The 21,316-nt window shown below is 39.4% G+C and overlaps 2 protein-coding genes and 1 long non-coding RNA gene across 4 annotated transcripts; 2 read left to right on the forward strand and 1 right to left on the reverse strand.

Annotated features, from left to right (window-relative positions):
* Positions 1-304: 304 nt before the first annotated feature.
* Positions 305-951, reverse strand: LOC140831772 (large ribosomal subunit protein eL27x-like). Its single transcript, XM_073195520.1, has one exon. The coding sequence runs from the start codon at positions 872-874 to the stop codon at positions 467-469; it is 408 nt and encodes a 135-aa protein (XP_073051621.1). The 5' UTR covers positions 875-951; the 3' UTR covers positions 305-466.
* A 7,135-nt stretch (positions 952-8,086) lies between these two features.
* On the forward strand, positions 8,087-9,567 carry LOC140831773 (uncharacterized). 2 transcript variants are annotated; one of them, XR_012117931.1, is made up of 4 exons: positions 8,087-8,292; positions 8,406-8,501; positions 8,641-8,664; positions 8,822-9,567. It is a non-coding gene; the product is annotated as an uncharacterized lncRNA (long non-coding RNA). The 2 variants fall into 2 exon arrangements; XR_012117930.1 differs by lacking the exon at positions 8,087-8,292 and having other exon boundaries at positions 8,300-8,501.
* A 5,148-nt stretch (positions 9,568-14,715) lies between these two features.
* On the forward strand, positions 14,716-19,027 carry LOC140831387 (protein PUTATIVE RECOMBINATION INITIATION DEFECT 1). Its single transcript, XM_073195139.1, has 3 exons — positions 14,716-15,229; positions 18,609-18,718; positions 18,802-19,027. The coding sequence occupies exons 1-3, from the start codon at positions 14,783-14,785 to the stop codon at positions 19,025-19,027; spliced, it is 783 nt and encodes a 260-aa protein (XP_073051240.1). The 5' UTR covers positions 14,716-14,782.
* The last annotated feature ends 2,289 nt before the right edge of the window (positions 19,028-21,316 follow it).

The following is a 21,316-nucleotide window of genomic DNA, read 5'->3' on the forward strand; positions in this document are numbered from 1 at the left end:
CCAGACACAATGCAGTATATACTTTCACAATATTTAAATTGTATCCTCCATTTCATCAAGAATTTTCTATTTCTATGTTAAAGGGACTCTTAATATATTGCCTTTTATGCAGTGCCTGGACAAGTCTCAAGCCTAGACCACAGATTCCAGAATTCTAATAATTATGATCCAACCAAGTTGTATACATATAGCCTGGATAGGAATTCCAGGCGTATAATCCCCAGTCAGAAACTGAAATGCATTCAATCTCGACTCAGAAATGTGGGACGGGTTAAATATAAAATTATTGACACACAAAACAATCTTGGCATCAACAGTTCTAATAAAAGGGGAGTGAATATTTGTCCAAATGCAGAATATAGAGCCGCATAGTCTCATACAAAACAAAACCCTCGATCTTTAATTAACCAACAAAGTAACAACGATAAGATACTAGAAGATCCCAATAACATTACCGAACACAACCTCAGAACCGGAGTTTCGTGAAGAACCAGCGGTTTTTCCCAGTCTTGAACCGCTCCTCGAACCTCGCCTTGGTCTCCTTAGCTGCCGTCACCTTCTTGTCCCTCGACTGCAGGGAATCCAGCGTAACCACATCCTTCAGATCCACGTCGAGCGTGTAGCGAGTGGGCATGATGTGATTGTAATTCACGAGCTTAACGAAGCATTTCACCCTCGATTTCTTCGCTTGCTTCTTCGCCGAGTCCTTACGGATGACTTTCCGAGGGTATTTGGAGATTCCGGCGACTAAGCAATGCCCGTAAGGACGGTCGCGCGTTCCATCGTCGAAGGCGCGAATAATCACGGCCTTACGACCGGCGTATCGGCCCTGTAATACGATTACGGCCTTGTTTGGCTTCAGAAATTTCACCATTTCCGCCGCTCCCTCTCACGCTCGTTCTAGATGAATGGGTTGAACGCAAACTTGAAACCCTAGCTGACGTTTATACCAAGTTAATGTCTCTACACACATAATTGGGCTTGGACTTGGTTAATAAATAGGAAACAATGGGCTTCATAATATTGGGTTTCGTTAGTAATTTAATATTTCCTTCTTTTACTAATTTATTATTATTTATTAGTATTATTTTTTTCTTGTATATATCATTTCATAATATCAAAATTTGATGTTGTAGCATTCTTTATTTTTGAAATAATTGATTTAATTATGCTATTTTATAAGATTTAACAGTATGGTTTTTATAATTATGAAACAATGCAATATTTAATAGTCAAAATTTTATTATTGATAAGTTAAGATGAAATTAATATGTGAACATGATATATAAGTAACCGCAATTTGAACAACTAACAAAAAATAATTGAAATGGATGAGTTCCTTCCTCACGTGAGTCTCTAGAAAAGAATTCACAATTATTATTTTGAGTCATTAATGTTTGTAAAGTCCATACAAAATCATTAATTATTTTTTGTAAATATTCTAATGCTTATAAATATTTTAAGTCATGTGCACAGTACAGTCGAATATGGTGACAAAACATATTACATATTGTGGAAATATAGCATCATCAAATTTGAATAAAATATTCAAGAATTATTTTTCACAATACAGGGGAGACTCTAAATACCTTGTCGAAGAGACCTCAATCCCATGTAACACATCATCAGGAATGGAGAATCGGAGATACTCAAATTCTTTCATTGAATTTAACAAATAAGGAAAAGGCTATAGAAATTGATGCTCCTAAAATTGATACATCTGTGTGGATCCAAGATCATTTCAAATTAGTCATAGTCCTTTAAGGCTCAGACCTCATTGTTGATCAAGGGCCTGGATACTCAGCCCAACCATACAGTTAGAAGTCCGAACCCATATGTCTAAGCTCATTAATCTCCAATATGGCCGATCTCCTCAACCACTGATGCGATCTCGTTGAAATAGCTGAGTCGGGTAAGGAGCTCCAACGGATCGGATCAACAATTTATAATGTTTGAGAATTTGAGCACAGTAGATGGATCTGTGAGCTATAGCTTCCACTGTGACCTGCAGACAAGGAGATGAACTCGTGAATGGGCGCCGGAGGGGTGTCCGGTGTGGCCACTCCGATGCTTAAGTCAGCAAGGTACTCAAGCAATAAAACCAATGTAGCCAAGTGATGGCTGTGATATTGGTGTGAATCCATGTAAATGTAAAGAGAGAACCTGATATTTATAGTAGGAGAAGTAATGATGACCTCGTTCTCCGTGCTACCTACTAATTATAGTAGGGAGGCTGACTGTACCCTATATCCTGATACGTCAATTCATATACTAGTCACATCCCGTCTATCTGATTTTGTCAACCCATCGGCCTGGTGTCAGAGATAGTACAGTCACCCACACCTTATTCTGCTAGTATACTCGAGTGCGGTGCTCATATCGATGTGGCCCGGGTAAAAAGTTCCCGGAGATTACAAGAGCCCGGGCCTATGACTGCCCGGAGAGTAGAGCATGGGCCTTCACCTGCCCGGTTCCAGAAGAATCCGTCTGCAGACTCACTCGGATTTGAGAATCCATTTGATATTCCGGGTCATCCATGACCCGGATTCTTACAGGGGTATCATCACACATCCCTTAAATAGTCGGGCTAGAGTCATACTCGATGTCCCGATCAGTCATGCTTGGATTCCCAAAGAGATAATCAATCTTGTTCTATAAAAGCATCTGGGGCTTCATGTCTCCTAGAAATGAGATGAAATGCCGGAGTCTAGTGTCTCATGGACTGGAGATAAGATGCCCGAGTCTCGTGTCTTATGGACTTTAAAATAGATTGTCGGGGCCTCATATCTCCCGGACTTAGGAATGGTCGAGGTGCGGAGCCCCGAGACAAGTTTGAGAACCATGGGCTTATAAATAACCAAGATGCGGAGCATTGGGCCGGGGAGCATGTCCCGAGACTTGGGAGTGGTCGAGGTGCGGAGCCCCGAGCCAGGTTTGAGATCCCTGGACTTATAAATAACCAAGGTACGGAGCCTTGGGCCGGGGAGCATGTCCCGGGACTTGGGAATGGTCGAGGTGCGGAGCCCTGAGCCAGGTTTGAGATCCCTGGGCTTATAAATAACCAAGGTGCGGAGCCTTGGGCCGGGGAGCATGTTTCGGGACTTAGGAATGGTCGAGGTGCGGAGCCCCGAGCCAGGTTTGAGATCCCTGGACTTATAAATAACCAAGGTACGGAGCCTTGGGCCGGGGAGCATGTCCCGGGACTTGGGAATGGTCGAGGTGCGGAGCCCCGAGCCAGGTTTGAGATCCCTGGGCTTATAAATAACCAAGGTGCGGAGCCTTGGGCCGGGGAGCATGTTTCGGGACTTGGGAATGGTCGAGGTGCGGAGCCCCGAGCCAGGTTTGAGATCCCTGGGCTTATAAATAACCAAGGTCCGGAGCCTTGGGTCGGGGAGCATGTCCCGGGACTTGGGAGTGGTCGAGGTGCGGAGCCCCGAGCCAGGTTTGAGATCCCTGGGCTTATAAATAACCAAGGTGCGGAGCCTTGGGTCAGGGAGCATGTCCCGAGACTTGGGAATGGTCGAGGTGCGGAGCCCCGAGCCAGGTTTGAGATCCCTGGGCTTATAAATAACCAAGGTGCGGAGCCTTGGGCCGGGGAGCATGTCTCGGGACTTGGGAATGGTCGAGGTGCGGAGCCCCGAGTCAGGTTTGAGATCCCTGGGCTTATAAATAACCAAGGTCCGGAGCCTTGGGTCGGGGAGCATGTCCCGGGACTCGGGAATGGCCGAGGTGCGGAGCCCGAGCCAGGTTTGAGATCCCTGGACTTATAAATAACCAAGGTACGGAGCCTTGGGCCGGGGAGCATGTCCCGAGACTTGGGAATGGTCGAGGTGCGGAGCCCCGAGCCAGGTTTGAGATCCTTGGGCTTATAAATAACCAAGGTGCGGAGTATTTGGTCGGGGAGCATGTCCCGGGACTTGGGAGTGGTCGAGGTGCGGAGCCCCGAGCCGGGTTTGAGATCCCTGGACTTATAAATAACCAAGGTACGGAGCCTTGGGCCGGGGAGCATGTCCCGGGACTTGGGAATGGTCGAGGTGCGGAGCCCCGAGCCAGGTTTGAGATCCCTGGGCTTATAAATAACCAAGGTGCGGAGCCTTGGGCTGGGGAGCATGTTTCGGGACTTGGGAATGGTCGAGGTGCGGAGCCCCGAGCCAGGTTTGAGATCCCTGGGCTTATAAATAACGAAGGTGCGGAGCCTTGGGCCGGGGAGCATGTCCCGGGACTTGGGAATGGTCGAGGTGCGGAGCCCCGAGCCAGGTTTGAGAACCCTGGGCTTATAAATAACCAAGGTCCGGAGCCTTGGGCCGGTGAGCATGTCCCGGGACTTGGGAATGGTCGAGGTGCGGAGCCTCGAGCCAGGTTTGAGATCCCTGGGCTTATAAATAACCAAGGTACGGAGCCTTGGGCAGGGGAGCATGTCCCGGGACTTGGGAATGGTCGAGGTGCGGAGCCCCGAGTCAGGTTTGAGAACCCTGAGCTTATAAATAACCAAGGTGTGGAGCCTCGGCCTTCATGAATGGTCGAGGTACGGAGCCCCGAGCCAGGATACGGAGCCCTGGAATTAGCAAATGACCGAGGTACGGGTCCCCGGGCCAGGGTACGGAGCCCTAGACTTAACAGATGGCCGAGGTATGGGTCCCCGGGCCAGGGTACGGAGCCCTAGACTTAATGAGCAACCAAGGTACGGAGCCTTGGGTCTTGGGATAATGTGCTGGGGCCTCGTAATGTACCGGGGCCTCGTATCTCCCAGACTTAAGATAATGTGCCGAGGCCTCATATCTCTCGGACTTAGAAGAAGTGCCGAGGCCTCGTATCTTCCGGATTTTAGATAATTTTTCTTCTCTTGCTATATTTGTTTTATTAAAAACCAAATCACTAACCTGGAAATATTGAATCCGAATTCATTTTCGTTAGAGTGAAACTTCTCTGGTTGAGCTAAATTAGGTGACTAATATAGATGTATACTAGTGAGTACATAGCAAATGCTCTTCCAAGCCAATCTGGGATAGCTGCTGAGCTTCGAGCCCATATAAAATCCAAATATAAGATTTGAGTGTCGAGCTGGTCGGACTTGTATGTTTGCCAAGCAGAGTTGGGCTTACTGAGATGCCGAGCAAGTTCGGACTTACTTTTGAATGGAAATCATATCTACGTCTTGAGCTCAAGTTCCCACAGACGACGTCAATTATGCGATCTCGTTGAAATAGCTGAGCCGGGTAAGGAGCTCCAACGGATCGGATCAACAATTTATAATGTTTCGGAATTTGAGCACAGTAGATGGATCTGTGAGCTATAGCTTCCACTGTGACCTGCAGACAAGGAGATGAACTCGTGAATGGGCGCCGGAGGGGTGTCCGACGTGGCCACTCCGATGCTTAAGTCAGCAAGGTACTCAAGCAATAAAACCGATGTAGCCAAGTGATGGCTGTGATATTGGTGTGAATCCATGTAAATGTAAAGAGAGAACCTGATATTTATAATAGGAGAAGTAATGATGACCTCGTTCTCCGTGCTACCTACTAATTATAGTAGGGCGGCTGACTGTACCCTATATCCTGATAAGTCAATTCATATACTAGTCACATCCCGTCTATCTGATTTTGTCAACCCATCGGCCTGGTGTCAGAGATAGGGCAGTCACCCACACCTTATTCTGCTAGTATACTCGAGTGCGGTGCTCATATCGAGGTGGCCCGGGGAAAAATTTCACGGGAGATTACAAGAGCCCGGGCCTATGACTGCCCGGAGAGTAGAGCATGGGCCTTCACCTGCCCGGCTCCAGAAGAATTCGTCTCCAGACTCACTCGGATTTGGGAATCCATTTGATATTTCGGGTCATCCATGACCCGGCTCTTACAGGGGTATCATCCACGTTTACTAGAAGTCCGAGCTCACAAAGAGGGCCGGGAAATCCGAGCCCTGATGCAGTTAAGGAATGTGAAGACATTCTCGTTAATAAGTAAGAGGTCTCGAGATAATGCAAGAGTCCTAGTCACCATGGTTAAAGAGTCCTAATGTCTTATGTTTTCTATATCATGTAAGATTCTACTTCACCAAGAATTCTACTCTAACAAGATAATTAGCATATCCTACTTCTATAAATATTATGTATTTGTCACGATTTTAACATACTCACATTATCTCGCTTACTTAGCATTACTATATGTCTTTCTTAAGTTTGCACTATAGACTGAATTAAGCATCATAAAGATCATGCAGGAAAACACTCTGACGCCCCCTAACCCTATTTCTGCCTGTGCAAAGCTCAGAGCCCCGACCCGCTTAGCTATGAAGATTTGAAGATCTGCTCTTCTGGTCGAACCCGAGGCAAAATTTTGGCACCATCAATTGACACCGTCTGTGAGAAATTGAAGTAAAAGAGATAAGATAGTGAATACTAAAGATATTGCCAATGGTATGGAAGAAAATCGAATCAATAATGTCAACTAGAGCCTCACTGTGCCCGAGCATATACAATCGATTACTGCCTTAATGGAGCAAGTTTTGGTCAGGCGGGAAGGAATGGAATCCACCCCCTGACCAGGAGGTACAACTGACCGAGATGAAGATGATGAAAGATGAGATCGAATAGTTGAAGAACAGGCGGAATGGGAGTCTTCCTCCAACAACCCATACCATACCATTTTCTGTTGAGATACTAGCCGAAAATCTCCAAAAAAATCTTCAAATTCCCGAATATCACAGAGTACGATGGGAAGTGAGACAACGATGACTATCTATTACGTTTTGAAAATGCTGCACTCCTGCACCAATACTCGGACCCTAGGCCAGAAGTGGTTCAATTTGCTCCGGCCCATGGATATCAAAACTTTCCAAGATTTTAGTCGAGCCTTCCTCCATCAGTTCACCAGCAATAAAAAGCATCATATCACTCCTTCCATTCTCTTTTCCATGAGACACAAGAACACGATAACCTACGATCTTATATACCAAAGTTCAGCTGAAACGTCCACTACTCGTTTTTCTTTAAAATATACTAGGAAAAAAATTGTTTTTTTTTCTTTTTTCTTATCCATCTATTTGGCCGAACCCATCCACACACATATATAAATATATTTTAAAATACTGTTCTATCATTTAAAAATAAACCAATCAACTATTATTTGAAAATCCAAAAGAATGCATTTTAAACATAAAATTGTAAATCGTCAACCAAACCTAAATTTAACATTTTTCAAAAATAAACTTAACTTTAACCTCCTCCAAAAAACCCCTCAAAAGCATCGTAAGTAATAAAATCTTAAAAGTAACTTAAATCATTATCGTAAGTCATAAACATAAGTGCGAAAAACTAGCGACGGTCCTCGGGTCATGTGCACCTTCAGTCCAGCTAGTTCAACCATCAAGCCCTCCATCAACATCATGCTCGTCTGTATCGATCATACCTAGTGAATCTATTGACTCAGCAAACCTTAACCATGATAACAAGTAATACATATACATCCATATGCAATAGTGAAATTATTTCTACTTAAAATAGCTTTTCATGAACATGCATAGCTTAAAAAATTTTCCTTCCATCATATATATTTCCCTTTTCATCATATACATATACGTTTTTCTTTTATTGAATTTGGATCATTAATTGCGACTTTCGTATCAACTAAAGGTCGATGGATCCATCTACATGTAACATAGTACTGAGCGGCGTGGACATCAGCGATACTTTCATCCGTCAACTGAGCATTGGCCTTACATATCATCATATTATCATAATCATCGTATTAGTCACAATCACTTCACCTGTAAAGTCTTGAAATTAATTATCCGGTAATTTTGGCATAATTAGAATAATTGTTGAGTTGTAAATTGAAAAAATTATTTATGCTAAATAAATTCAAGAAGTGTGTTAAAAATATATATTTTAGAATATCGGAGTTAAAACGATATAAAAATACATATAGAGTTGAAATAGCACACAAGAGCAAATAAATGCAAAACCGGGATTTTATTAGACATGTGTTACTATTTTTTTAGTAACTAAATATACATGTGTATATATATATATACATACACACAACTTTATAATAGAAGGAAAAGAGGAATCAAGAGAAGGAAAGAAAGAAGAAACCCATTTCCCGTCACTTTCAACACCTTCAAATTCGAGAGGCCATAACTTTACCGTCCGGCGTCGAAATCTCGAATGGTTTGAGGGGTTTTCTTCCTTACATCAATAGCTTCATTTTGAACCATGAATCGCTACTTTTGATGCCAGTTTCAGCCCCAATCGAACCATATTTGTGGCTGCTGCTGTTTGCTGCTGTTTGCTCGGTTTAGGTGAGATTTAAGTTTAGTTCCTTGGAGTTTTGTTGTATGTTGGAGTGGGTTTTAAGCCTTGTGATTTCCCTGTAACTCCAGCTCATTTTCTGAATTTTTCCAGCTAGTTTTCTGAATTTTTCAGCTCGTGAACAGTAACCTCGACGAGTTTCCGGTGGGTTATCGCCTCGAGACCGCTAGCGACTAGAGTAAACATTGACCTTGTGAGTTCCTAGTCCGAAATTTCAGCTTCTAAGCATGATAGTAGACTGCCAAAATTTTGATTTTTAACCGTTTCATTTTAAATTGTTTTTGTCGTTCGAATAGCGTTATATTGATGTATTTATCGGATAATTGTTGTAGGTTCAGTCATTGGAAATCTTCGAGGTATAATTCGTTATGTCGAATCGTTTTGTGTTATATTGAAAGATATTATAGTATTGTTGTTATCATTGGAATTAATCTAAGGATTATCGAGTTGATAATGGTTGGAATGTAAATAACGACGAGTTGTGGAATTATTCGGCTTATTTTATTATTTTAGGCTGAGAGAGTTCAGTTGATCATTCTTGAAGATCATTTTCGTGGTATAGATATGTTACAGCTCGATAACATACGACGGTAAAAACATAAATTATGTTTAATTGTCATTCTGTGTTACATGGATCGTGTTTATGACTTGTTGATTGTTGTAAATTGTTAAATGCCTTCGTTGTGATCTAAGTTTTTTATTATGACATATTATTGGCATTGGCATACAGTTATGACATTCATGTTGAGTCATATCGTTCTTGTTAGCCCATTGTTGATATCCATTGTTATCTGGCACTGTTGTTTATCTCTGGATCATTGTGTGGCTGATAGGCCTATACACATGAGAACGTAGATGTGATTGAACAATCACGTGGTCAGTCCAGCTTTTTAGGTGAGCGCTGGGATTGTGTCATCTAGTTCGTTCTGTCGTGCCATCCTATTATAACGTATCAGCTGTATGGAGGCCGAGTCAGGGGTGTTATTCAGCACAGCTTGGCATACCTCGCATACTTGGCATGGCGGTTTAGCTGCATGACGATGTAGCTCCCCTGTGTTGTTGCTCGAGCATTATTCCAGCTGTTATCGTACCGTTTGTTGGCTCTTGTTATCCCGATTATTCGTTGAGCCTTTCATGCATTGCATATTACATTTCATTATATGATTATGCATGATTTATGTTATTATTGTTATTGTTGGACTGCTTCATACAAGAATCCTAACCTCAGTTGTTTACTAGGAGGCTGCTGTGGTTGCTATTGGACACCATGGTAGATCTCCCGAGTCGTTTTGGAGCATCAGGCCGAGGTTCCGCCAGTGGAGCTCGGGATTGAGGTTGGATTGCTTGGTTCTGTTCAGTGAAGTCTTCCATTTAGTCTATATGTATGTCTTGAGTTTGTTCGGTCTTGTATTGTAGTTATTTTGCCAGGGAGATGCCCGTGTATCTGTAGTGGTATTGGGTTGTTTTTGTGACGTTTTGAGTCGACTCTGAGTTCTTTTGATCTGGTGAGTAATTGGTAACTTTTAATTTCTGCTTAGACCTGGCCAGTGCAGCTATAGGTTGTTTAACTTCGGTTTTTGATTTAATGACTCTAGTTGGAGTATATTTTGATATAAACTGTTGTTTGAGTTTTCGGGATGTCCTACATACGGAAAGGTTATGCCGAAATTTTTCTAGACCCTGAGGCCCGTTTTAAAGTATTTTAAACATTTTTCCGCTGCAGCTTTAAGTCAAATCATTATTGTTTGATCATTAATTGTCATTAGAGTAAATGAGCCTCACATCTCACCTCCTTCAACTATTCATATTTTCATCACTTATAAAAATTCATACATATATAAATCATTTTTCTTTTAAACCAAACATGCAACATATCTTTTAGCATCAACGTTTCATCATATAATTTCATAAAAATTTAACATAAACATATTAACATTATTTCCAGCATTCAGGACACTGTCAGGACGTCTAACAATTTTATATGTAAAATGAACGTTTTACCCCTAGGAGCATAACTTTCCATATTTATCCCTAGACCTCGAAACGACGTCCCAAATCATTCCAAACTTAACCTATTACCTTAAAACACTCCCTTAACTATTCCTTAGGCTTAAAATTTGGATTTTCAATAATTTCTTCGATTCGTTTTTAAACTTAGACGTACATCTTAGTTTTGACTCGTATTGACTCGAAACTTAACCAAACTTGTATCAAAGATTAATAACACCTAAATAAGCCATATTCAACTCAAACAATCCAATCCAATCAAGACCCATGAACCAGCCTAGAACTCCTACTGAACTCCAGCCCTATTTTCGAAAACCCTAGGTTGTATTGCGATGCAAACTTCAACCATAGCCCTCAAGAAACTCGACCAGCCCCTTGTTGACCACCCTAGAACCCTGCTGGACCCTACTGGACCGAGCCTAAAGGATCTAGAAGCCCCAGTCCTCAAACTCCATCACATGCATGCGTGCGGCTCTCCCTACTCCACACGATCATCAAGCACTTCGAACCACCCCTTGTGCAGCCACCCTTGGACCATCATCCAGCCCTCGTAGGACTCCTAATCATGCCCTAAGAGCATCTACAGCCGTGGCTTTCAAGTAAAGCCCTAGCCAAAGAGTCCCAACCCACTAGGACTCTTATTTTCGTTCCTCATGTTACTAGGTTGTGTCCAGCCTCTGATCACGCTCTTAAGGACTCCAAAACCAATGGAAAACATACCTTATGAAGCCCCTACCATGGAATCCCCTTTGTGCAATGATATAAGTTTTGGATCACAAAAACTCGAGTTATTGACATGTTATAGCATAAAAACAAATATAAATACAAGACTAACATATTTTTCCATGAAAACATACTTTATTCATGTAATATGGTGTGATGGATGAGAAAAAGGAAACTAAGGCATGCCTTTGCATTTATTACGTACGAAAAACGGCTTGGCGATGTGAGGATGTTGGCGGAGAGACGGGGAATAAGCTTGCTGAATTTTTCTTCAAACCTTGCATAAATTTCCTTCCAATTCGTGTGGCGTGTGTTGCTAATGGAGAAGAAGATGCCTAGTATTATTTTAGGTGAAGGGGCGTGAGTTGTGTGGGGTTTTGGGGAGGGTTTTGGTTTTTATTTTAATTAAAACTCATGGTGCAAGCTTAAGCCCATTAGCCAAGTATAATAGGCTCATTAAGCCCATTAGTTATTATTTAAAATATTTTGTTTAGGAAAGTTTGTGAAATTATTAGTCGAGTTCTCGAAAAGTTCATATTGTCGTAAAAAATCGAATACCGTTTAAAAATATGACTCAACGTATAGAAACGCCTCATTTTCAAAAATTTCATTTAAAATACACCACACATTAAACAATTAAATAATTATTTAATAAAAATATTTTCCCTTATATGGTCCCCGGTCTCCGTTCCTCGATTGCGTCTCGAATAACTTTTTAAAACACGGTTTTATACATTCTAAAATAAAAATACATTTTAAACATGTAAAAACTCCTACCATAATCAATTCATGCAATTAAACAATTTAATTAAAATACATAAAAAAAATTTGATAACTTTCATGCATGTGGTTCACGTAGACCTTCAAATTTTCGGGACGTTACATCAGCGTTGTGGTCATTTAAGTGCCCTCCGCCACATCCAAATTATTGATAAGTGTATCCATTCAAGGGCTCACTATGGAGGTTTTCATGAAAACATTGATAAAAAGTTCGGCAAATTCTTATGATGAATTATTAGCCCGGGCAGACAAGTACGTTAATCTTGAAGAAGTTCAGCTCGTCCGAGCTCATAAGCAAAAGGATCCAACCAGCAGCCCCAGAAAATCCAAGTCTATTAGTTCGGCTCCTCGTACGGACCAATCCGCTCGTCCGGATCCCTTGAGCCAATTTTCCGCATACACCCCCCGCTTAAGGTTAGTAAGCTCAGAGCCCTCCAAATATACTAGAAGAAGAACCTTATACACAGGTCCTGGGGAAGTGATCAGGGGCCTCGGAGAACCTAGGTCCGGCAGATATTGCAACTTTCACAAGGATTACTGCCATAAAACTGATGAATTTAGACATCTAGGTCATGAGATAGAACGTAAAGTCCAACAAGATGCAGAAATGAAAGACATCCTGATACAACGAGGGCCAGACTACCGACCCCCTAAAAGGGCTAGTTGAGCACCAAAACTCAAGGACAGAAGAAGAAAAATCGGGTCTCAATGAGAACAACACTGAACTCTAGAGCAAAATCATTCATGACATAACCAGAGACAGTGTCCTCCCCTGGAGAGTCATAAACATGATATCAGGAGGACCTACTAAAGGGGACTCCAACCAAGCAAGAAAGACAAGCAGCAAAAATCTAACAAATATGGAAATCATTGCCTGAAGAGACTGAACATGGCCTTTTATATCATTTGGACTCGAGGAGTTGTTAGGATTATCCGATCCACACAACGATGCTCTGGTCATCCAAACCATTATAGACAATTATGAATTGGCCAGGATATTTGTTGATTTAGGGAGTTTGGTAAACGTGCTCTTCCAAGGAACAATAGATAAAATGGATTTGGGAGAATACAAAGTGGAACTAGTGTTCACTTCGTTGTTTAGATTTACCGACATGCCATTCAACCTTTAGGCATGATAAACCTGCCACTCACACTTGGGGAAGCCCACACAATGAATACCGATATTATCAGTTTTGTAATTGTTGACACCCTGTTCGCGTATAATGTCATCCTGAGTCGACCATCCATGACCACTGTTACGACAGCGGCTTCAGTCTTAAATTAGAAATCAAGTTCCACGTGGGAGATGAAATCGGAGAAGTGAGAGGGGATCAAAGAGTAGCCCACGATAAAGGTAGAATTATAAGAGCAATTGAAGATTTTCGTAAATGGATCTTCTTGTCGGACAAGAAGTGAGGTTGGTATCATGATTATATCCCCATGGGGAGAAAAGACCGAAATCTCGGTCAGGTTGGATTTTAGAGCATTAAATAACGAAGTTGAATATGAAGAACTTTTGCTAGAGCTCAAAGTTTCCCACAATCTGGGAATTTCCTGAGCCATCCTATACCTATACTCCCAATTGTCCATCCAACAAAATAATAGAAAGTTTGATGTGAAGAATGACAAAATGGTCAGGTACGTTCAAGCACTTGAGAAAGCCAAAGTGGGATTCTCCGAACTTATCCTGGAGTTGATCCCCCATATAGACAATGAAAAAGCAGATCGGCTGACCAAATTGGTCGGCTTCCTTGATTGGTTGGTCGAACCCCCCAACCCAACGGGCTGGGAACTTGTCTCCCAGCTCGAGTAGTTAGATAATGTAATAGCCGAGGTGGGGGAAGAAGGCTGGAGATACGATATTCATCAATATATGAAGAAAATAATGTTGTCGGAATAGTAGAGAAAGCATGAGAAATCAAAAGAAGGACTCTCAAATTTGTAATGATTGAGGACATCTTGTTCAAGAGGTCATTTTCTCAGCTCGTCCCAAAACGTTTAGGGGAAGTGAAAGCTAATTTTATTATGAGAGAAATTGTTCCTATTTAAAGAAGTATTAAATTTGATTCTAAATTTTCTGATATTATAATTGATAAAACTCAATTACAGAAATTTTTAGGTAGTTTAAACTATATATCTCCTTATGTAAAAAATAGAATTTAAGATTTTGTCATCTTATATGATAGACTTAAGAAAAATCATTTGCTTTGGACAAATAAGCATACGATGCTGTTTAAAAAATTAAGGAAAATATTAAAAATCTTCTGTGTTTTATTTTAGTAAATTCCCAATGGAATTTTAAAACAAATTGATCCTTTAATAAAACAAAAGTATCTATGAAGATTATATTCTGGAAAATGAAATAATGCCCAGAAAAATTATTCAACTGTAATAAAGAAATTCTTGTTATTGTTAAATGTATATTAAAATTTCAAGATGATAATCAGAATTATTTTTTATAAAAACTGTTTGCAAATCTGCAAAGTTTATCTTCCAAAAAGATTTTAAATATGATGTTTCTTAACAAATGTTTACTCATTGGCGGGCTGATTTAGCCCCATTTTGATTTTAATATAGTTTATAAAAAAGGTGAATATAAGAGTTGAAATTTTTGATCATCATCACAAGGGGGAGTGTTGAAAATAAGAGTTGAAATTTTTGAAAGTTGAAAATAAGATTAGCAAATATTGAAAATTAGTGTGTGATGATGTATTTATTTTTGGATTATTTTCAAAGAGATTCTATTAACAAATATATCAATTTGTGAAGAAAACGCACAATTGAATAGACAAAATTTTATAAAATGTGTAATTTAATATAAAATGTGTAGTTTTATAAAATAATAACTGTCAATAATATGAAAATTTAATTTATGATAAATACTTGCACATTACAATGTGAAGTAGTTTAGATTGCTCTCTCCCGCCTCATTTCAAATCAAATCCACCCTCTTCCGGAAAAAGAATGCACTCCACCGCCGCCCTATCACTGCAACCGCCGCTGAAGCCGCCGGTAACCTGCTCCCAGGGCCACAGCTCAAACCTCATCCTTACCACGGCTGAGGGGGGCTCCATCTGCCTGCTCTGCCTCTCGGTCCTTCTTGCCAACCCTAAATCTCCGACCGTTCACGTATCCTACGCCCTCTCCCAGCTCTCTCAAGCCATATCTCAGTCTCAATTCATCCATTCTCTTCTCACCTTCCACTCGCACTTCCTCATTTCTCCTCTTGTTTTCGTCTTGTCAAACTTTGATGACGAGCCAATTGCAAATCAAACCATCGATTTGATCCTGAGAATTTGTGATGCTGCCAAAAGTAATTCCAATGAGGATGTGCAGATGGAGTTTGCTGCTAGGGTTTCCAATTGGCTTTCGAGTGGATCCTTGGCTTGGAGCCGCCGCCAGTTGTACATGGTAATAATCCAATCAAATGCTGTTTTTCATTAGTTTGTGGGTTATGATTATGGATTTTCGGCGGCTGGATACTTTTGCTTTGTCGTAAAACTGAAACTGTGGAAATTATAATTCTGCATTATCCTTGCGTTGTAAACTTGCTTTGGCGTGTTGAAAACATCGATCACCGGAAACTTTTTCATTTTGTTCATCAAACTGTTTAGGAATGGTACCTGTATCTGTGAGTCCTTTTCAGTTACATTATTGGCTTCAGACTATTAAATAAATGATATCACACAGAGGTTGGCGATGTTGATATTGTTGTTATTCAAGAATTATTTGAATTTTTTGTAAGGGTACAACTCCAGAAGCTATTTTCACAACTATATCACAGAGCTTCTGTTCATTGCAATACTAGAGGTGCAGTTTTTTCAATTGATTATTTATGGGAAGTATCTGGTATATTAACTGCTTGATACTATGCTTATGCATATTTTATGTTCAGTTTTTTAAATTGATGATTTATGAAAGTATTTGGTGTATTGATTGCTTGAAACTATGCTGATGCATAATTTATGTTACTGTGTGATAAGATCGGTTAGGAGATGAAAGAGTGTTTAGAAGAGGGTTGAATAAACACTTACAATTTTCACAACCTTTTCGACTGATGAGTCAGTTTAGTGATAAACTGATACTCGAGAATCTTTTAAATCAATATCAATCAGTTAACAAAGAATGTGCGGAAATAAACCGACTGATAGATATAATAAAAACTGAAATAAGAATGCACAAGAATTTACGGATGTTCGGAGATTTCAATTACTCCTACGTCACCCCTTCTATCTTGAAGATAGGATATTCACTAAAAGACTTTGATCAATACAATCAGCTGTATAGACCCACTTCATTCTTGGACTTGACAATGCAAAACTGAAACTCTTAGTTACAAACTTGTTTACAATACTCAATAGAACTGAAATAATTTAGCATAACTGATCTCTTCAAGATCAAATACTACAGTTTGTGCTTGAAAGCTATGAAATATGAATGTAACAATGCGCGTGGGCTATGAAATCCTTAGAATATGAATAGAAAACTTTCAAAGATTTAGCAGAGTAACAAATCACTTAATAGAATAATATTCGGTCTGTTCTCATCTGCTCTTCTCTTCTTTTTATTGGCTTCGCTTCCAACGGTAACAAGGAATGTGATTTGAATCTTTCTATCCGTTGTTTGCCACGTCACCGTTCATCTGACAGTCGTACACTGCAGCATTCCTGAAATGCAGCATTCCTGTTGTTCTTTGTACAATCTGTCGGTGGTTGAGTTACGTCCTTTTCACTGACGACGTGTACAGCAGAAAAGATCAGCTGATATGCTCACAACTGTTTGTAGCAACTGATCAATCAGTTGTCTGCGTAGTTCAGTCAGCTGGTTTAGTTGCCTCCGATTGTCTTCGCATTAATCTTCAGTTGTAGGCAACCGATAGTTTGCGTATATTAGATAAGTTACTGTCAGTCTTCTTGATCAGTTAGTTCAATCTATTAAATGCTCAGTTTGTCAAACTTCCGAAATTAAGTTTCCAACTCTGTGAATTACACTTTTTTGACATTTGAAAATTTTACATTTTATATGTAATCGAGCATGATTGTATTATCAGTAAGATACAAATAGTAACATCATTATATTTGGATGTTAACTTTGGCATATAATAGCTTTAGTAAGGGTGTATTAACTTTTGGACATTAATAACATCTTGGCTGTGGTTTATTAAGTTTAATCTCCCCATTTTCTCTTTCTATTTTTCTTATTTTGAAATATTAGTGGGGGAATAAGCTAATTTCACACCAATATTTATGATTAAATTCCATATGATAAGAACTGAAATATTCATGATTGGATCGTAACAAATACTTTGATAAACTAGGGTTTTCGAATTTTGGGTTCTAGAAGGGCAAGGCTGTGTGCTGCATATGAGTCACGTCCAGGGGTCTCAAGAGGGTCGTACGATGGTCCTAGATGGGTTAAAGGGGTGCTGGTGCAAGGAGAAGGGCTGTAGGCGTGAAGGCTGGGGTCGCGCATGCCATGTGGATCGGGTTTGGAGGCTGTGGGTTCTAGGTCATTTAATCCCGGTCCATCAGGGTCTCTAGGGTTCAGTCATGGTCCTAGAAAGGGTTCATAGGGCCGGGGCTGGTCTTGTTGGTTGAGTGCTAGGGCGGAAGGGGTGCATGGAAAGTTAAGCTATGGTTTCGAGATAAAAGGTGCTAAAAATCCAGTAAGGTTCTAGGCTTGTGCAAGGGTTATAATTGGCTTGATTTGGGTTGTGTAGGGTATGATTAGGTGTTAATAAGCTATGGGTCAAGTTTGGTCAAGTTTCGAGTCGATTCGGGTTAAAACCAAGACATAAGTTTAAGTTTTAAAACGAGTTGGGAAATTAGCTGAGGAGCTTAAGTTTAAGCCTAAGAAATATTTATGGGTGTATTTTAAGGTGTTATGTTAAGTTTGGATGGATTTGGGTCGTCGTTTTAAGGTTTAAAGATAAATTGGGAAAATTAGGATTTCAGAGGCAAAACAATCATTTTACACCTGAAAAATATTAGACGTCCTGACAGTGCCCTGAATGCTGTAGTGAATGTTAAAATATCTATTTTAAATGTTTATGAAATTTTATGGTGAAACCTTAATGTTAAAAGATGTATTGCATTCTTGGTTTAAAAAAAATGACATATATATGCATGTGATAGATATCTCACATCGGCTGGATTAATTCGTTGGAAGTTGTATATATGGACTTCAACAATCTTCCTCTCTTGAGATAGTTTTTTGAGTTGAGTTAGGTTCAATTTCCAATCTTAAAATAAAGCAACGTAAATCCATTACGTTTATTTGTCTTTTATTTGTCCATCTTGCTCTCTTTTCTGTGCGTATTCTTTGCCGTTATAACTGAACAATAAATAAAAGAATTGTTTTTTTCACCTGATCTTCACTTTGTTTGCACTTGCTCTACGAAAATGATAACCCAAATTGGCAGGACTTCTTACATAAACCCTTATAAACCACTCACACTGCACCAACATTTCAATGTAGGACAAGGTATTACAGATTGTGTAATATTTGAAAATACTATATTATTTGGCCTAGCTGCTTTTTTCCCCCTGACTTCTGGCTTAGATGATGCTAAAGCTTGTTTACACTTTTAAAGTGAGAAGCTTCTAAGTTCCTGTCCGTTCTCAACATATGCTTCAAGGATGTGAATCATTTGTAGATTATTTGCACGAGTCAAGGATCAGGTTCCTTCAATGTACTGTTAAAAGAATGATTTCTGTTTATGTGATTCTGTATAGTTGACCTAAGTCTTGATAAAGTCTCCCTTCACAACCTTCATCTATTTGCAATGCAGCTGCACTGCTTTGGTGTTCTCTTAGATAGTCAGGAAAGTAAACTGTACGCCAGCATTAAGGATAAGGATTCCCTCATTTGCAACCTAATCACAGGTCTTCAGTTGTCAAGGTGGGTTAAGTAATGCACTGGTAGACTGTATCCTGTCACTTACCATTTCTTTCTCAAATGCATTTCTTCCCTTTTGAATACAGTGAAGTGATCCAAGGGGAGATCATGTTTGTTCTGTATCGCTTATTCCTCCTCCATTTCATAGATATGGATGATAACTGTACTGATGTATTTGCTGCCTGCTGCCCCAAGCTTGTGCGCTTACCACTGGAAGTCCTCATGAAAAGTGAAAGTGAAGATGTTTGGTTAAACTGTGTAGGTGTGCTTCCATGTATTGAATTTTTTTTCCAATTTATCTTTGCATTTTAGAAGGTTCTTTTATTTTCTTCTCTACACATTTCCAATGAACAAATAGTTGCAGATTACTTAACTTGTTTTGGACTGCCAATAGTTAAATATACATAAGTCCAGACCGTTGTCCCTTTCATATCACAGAATATTTTAGTGAGGGTGCCCTGGCCAAAATTCTTAATAACTGGACATATTAATTGTTGATGATCACCAATAGTTGAAACTATTGAGTAAAGATTTAATCAACAAGTAAAGATTTAATCTTTAATCTTCAAATCTTCAGCTTTAAGCAGCAAGCTGTGAGCTCTGCTTCTCGAATGCCTTTAAGGTAATCTTGGATCTCTCCAAATGTGGATAAACAAACCACTGTTTATAAACAGGATTTATCTCTGGATCTTTTAATCGATTTTCAAGATCTTCAATTTGATTTTTGATTAATTTAATTTTCTTTTTTAAGATTTTCAAATAATTTGCAGACGGCATGATATAATCAAATGGAAGATCATAAATATAATCGTATGACATAAACTTACATAAATCTTGATGAAATGATGAAACTCGAAACTGAAGAACTGGAGAAAACTTCGGAACTCTTATTATCAGAGAGAAAGTAGTAGATAATTTTTTGGTGTGTGGTTCACAGAGGGTAACCACTCCTCTTATAGATTCAAAAAGAAAACAGTACTTCGACTATCTATATTACTTAAACCAATACAATAAGGACACGTACACAATAAAAGATAAGATTACAGACTTTAATAATTTTCAACAATAATGCATGACTTTTAGTCGAGACACAGTTCACAAAGCTCGTGACTTCCAGCTCACACATCCACTGTCTCATGCATTCAATAATGCAAATATGTCATCACCCTTATATGGGTCCTGAGCATCTTGTAGATCGTCTTGATCGGTCATCTGTGTATCGTCTTCCATTTTTTCCTTTCCTTTTGAAGAGGTTGATTCTTGAGTAGATAAATTTGATTTTTCACCAAAAACTTCTGTAAACATAGAAGTAATGGTATCTTTGTCCAAATGTTGAAAAAGTTCTTCTAACAATGTGGTTTGTGTTGGGGTGTCATGATTCAAATTCTTCATAGTTTCTCTGGCAACTCCCAGAGCTATTACTCTCTGTCGATCATAAACTTTGCCTTCTGCAAAGAAATCTTCTTTTCCCCACCATTTTATAAGAATTTTCCTAATTAATATAGTAGGGGCAAACTTGATTTCAAATTTTTCTTTAGTCAGGTCTTGCAGTCCATATTCCCATCGAATAATCCAGGGAACCTTATAATTAATGGCAAATTGAATCATTGCGGTCATTCCGTCAAACTGTGGATTGGCTTGTTGGAACTTAGTCCATATGTTTTGGACATTTTTTGGAAGGATTGAGGGCATTACCCCCCGCGAGAAGAAAAAAGTTTTGAACTATGTGGGTATGAATTGATGAATATCATCTAATTGGAATTTTATCCACCAAGAATGTTTTCTTTGAGAATTCTCATATAATACAATGGTATCCCAAGCCATGATATAATCATGATAATTAAACATATTAGGCATTGCCTGAAAAGTGTTTAATTGTCTGGCTTGGCTAAGGGGTAAACCCCAATTAGCAGCTGAGATAATCTTTTTTATTATCATTTTAGAAAATCCATAATCGCGATTGCGATCCATGTGTTGAATTTCAACTGATCCAGTTTCTACTAAAATTGTTTCAAAATAGTCTCTGGTTTTTCTGTCCAATATGGGTTGTAAATCTTTAATTAAATAGCTTTGAGCTATATGGATAGGTGATAGACCTTTAAGGTCTTTATCAACAGGACATCAATTAAAACATCCTGATATTAAATAGAGATATTTTAAATCTTCTTTTGAACCCTTTAATGCAAATATTGCATTATGATAGTAATGAATTTCATAAGCAGTATCATCATCTGCAAATTCTTTAATTGGATCGAATTTTTCTTCTTCTGTAGAAGCCATATTAGGCTGAGGAACAGTGGCCCCTCTTTTAAAGGGTGGTTTATTCATCGGATTTTTTCCGGTTGCTGGTCTCTTTAGTAGCAGATTTGCAATCAACCCTTAATAAAAATTTCTTATTTAAAAGATCACTTTCAAATTTTGTAATACATTTAACAATTGAAAGAATTTCTTTCTTTATTGTAGAATAATTCTTTTGAGTATTATTCCAAGTTCCAGAATTATATCTCACAAGAATTTCTTTAGATGTATTATCTAATTTTTGTTTAGTATTCCTCCATATCCAATATCAGAGGCGTCTGTTTCAACTATTTTGAATGCTTC

Source organism: Primulina eburnea, chromosome 5 (assembly GCF_022965805.1).
Source record: "Primulina eburnea isolate SZY01 chromosome 5, ASM2296580v1, whole genome shotgun sequence".
Lineage (NCBI taxonomy): Eukaryota > Viridiplantae > Streptophyta > Magnoliopsida > Lamiales > Gesneriaceae > Primulina > Primulina eburnea.

What these genes read in the sequence shown, in the direction of transcription:
- LOC140831387 (XM_073195139.1), top strand. Translation starts at nt 14,783, where the DNA reads ATGCACTCCACCGCCGCCCTATCACTGCAACCGCCGCTGAAGCCGCCG. An exon ending in GCCGCCGCCAGTTGTACATG is followed by an intron (nt 15,230 to 18,608) that starts GTAATAATCCAA and finishes TTTGCAATGCAG; the next exon opens with CTGCACTGCTTTGGTGTTCT. An exon ending in ACAGGTCTTCAGTTGTCAAG is followed by an intron (nt 18,719 to 18,801) that starts GTGGGTTAAGTA and finishes TTTTGAATACAG; the next exon opens with TGAAGTGATCCAAGGGGAGA.
- LOC140831772 (XM_073195520.1), bottom strand. Translation starts at nt 874, where the DNA reads ATGGTGAAATTTCTGAAGCCAAACAAGGCCGTAATCGTATTACAGGGC.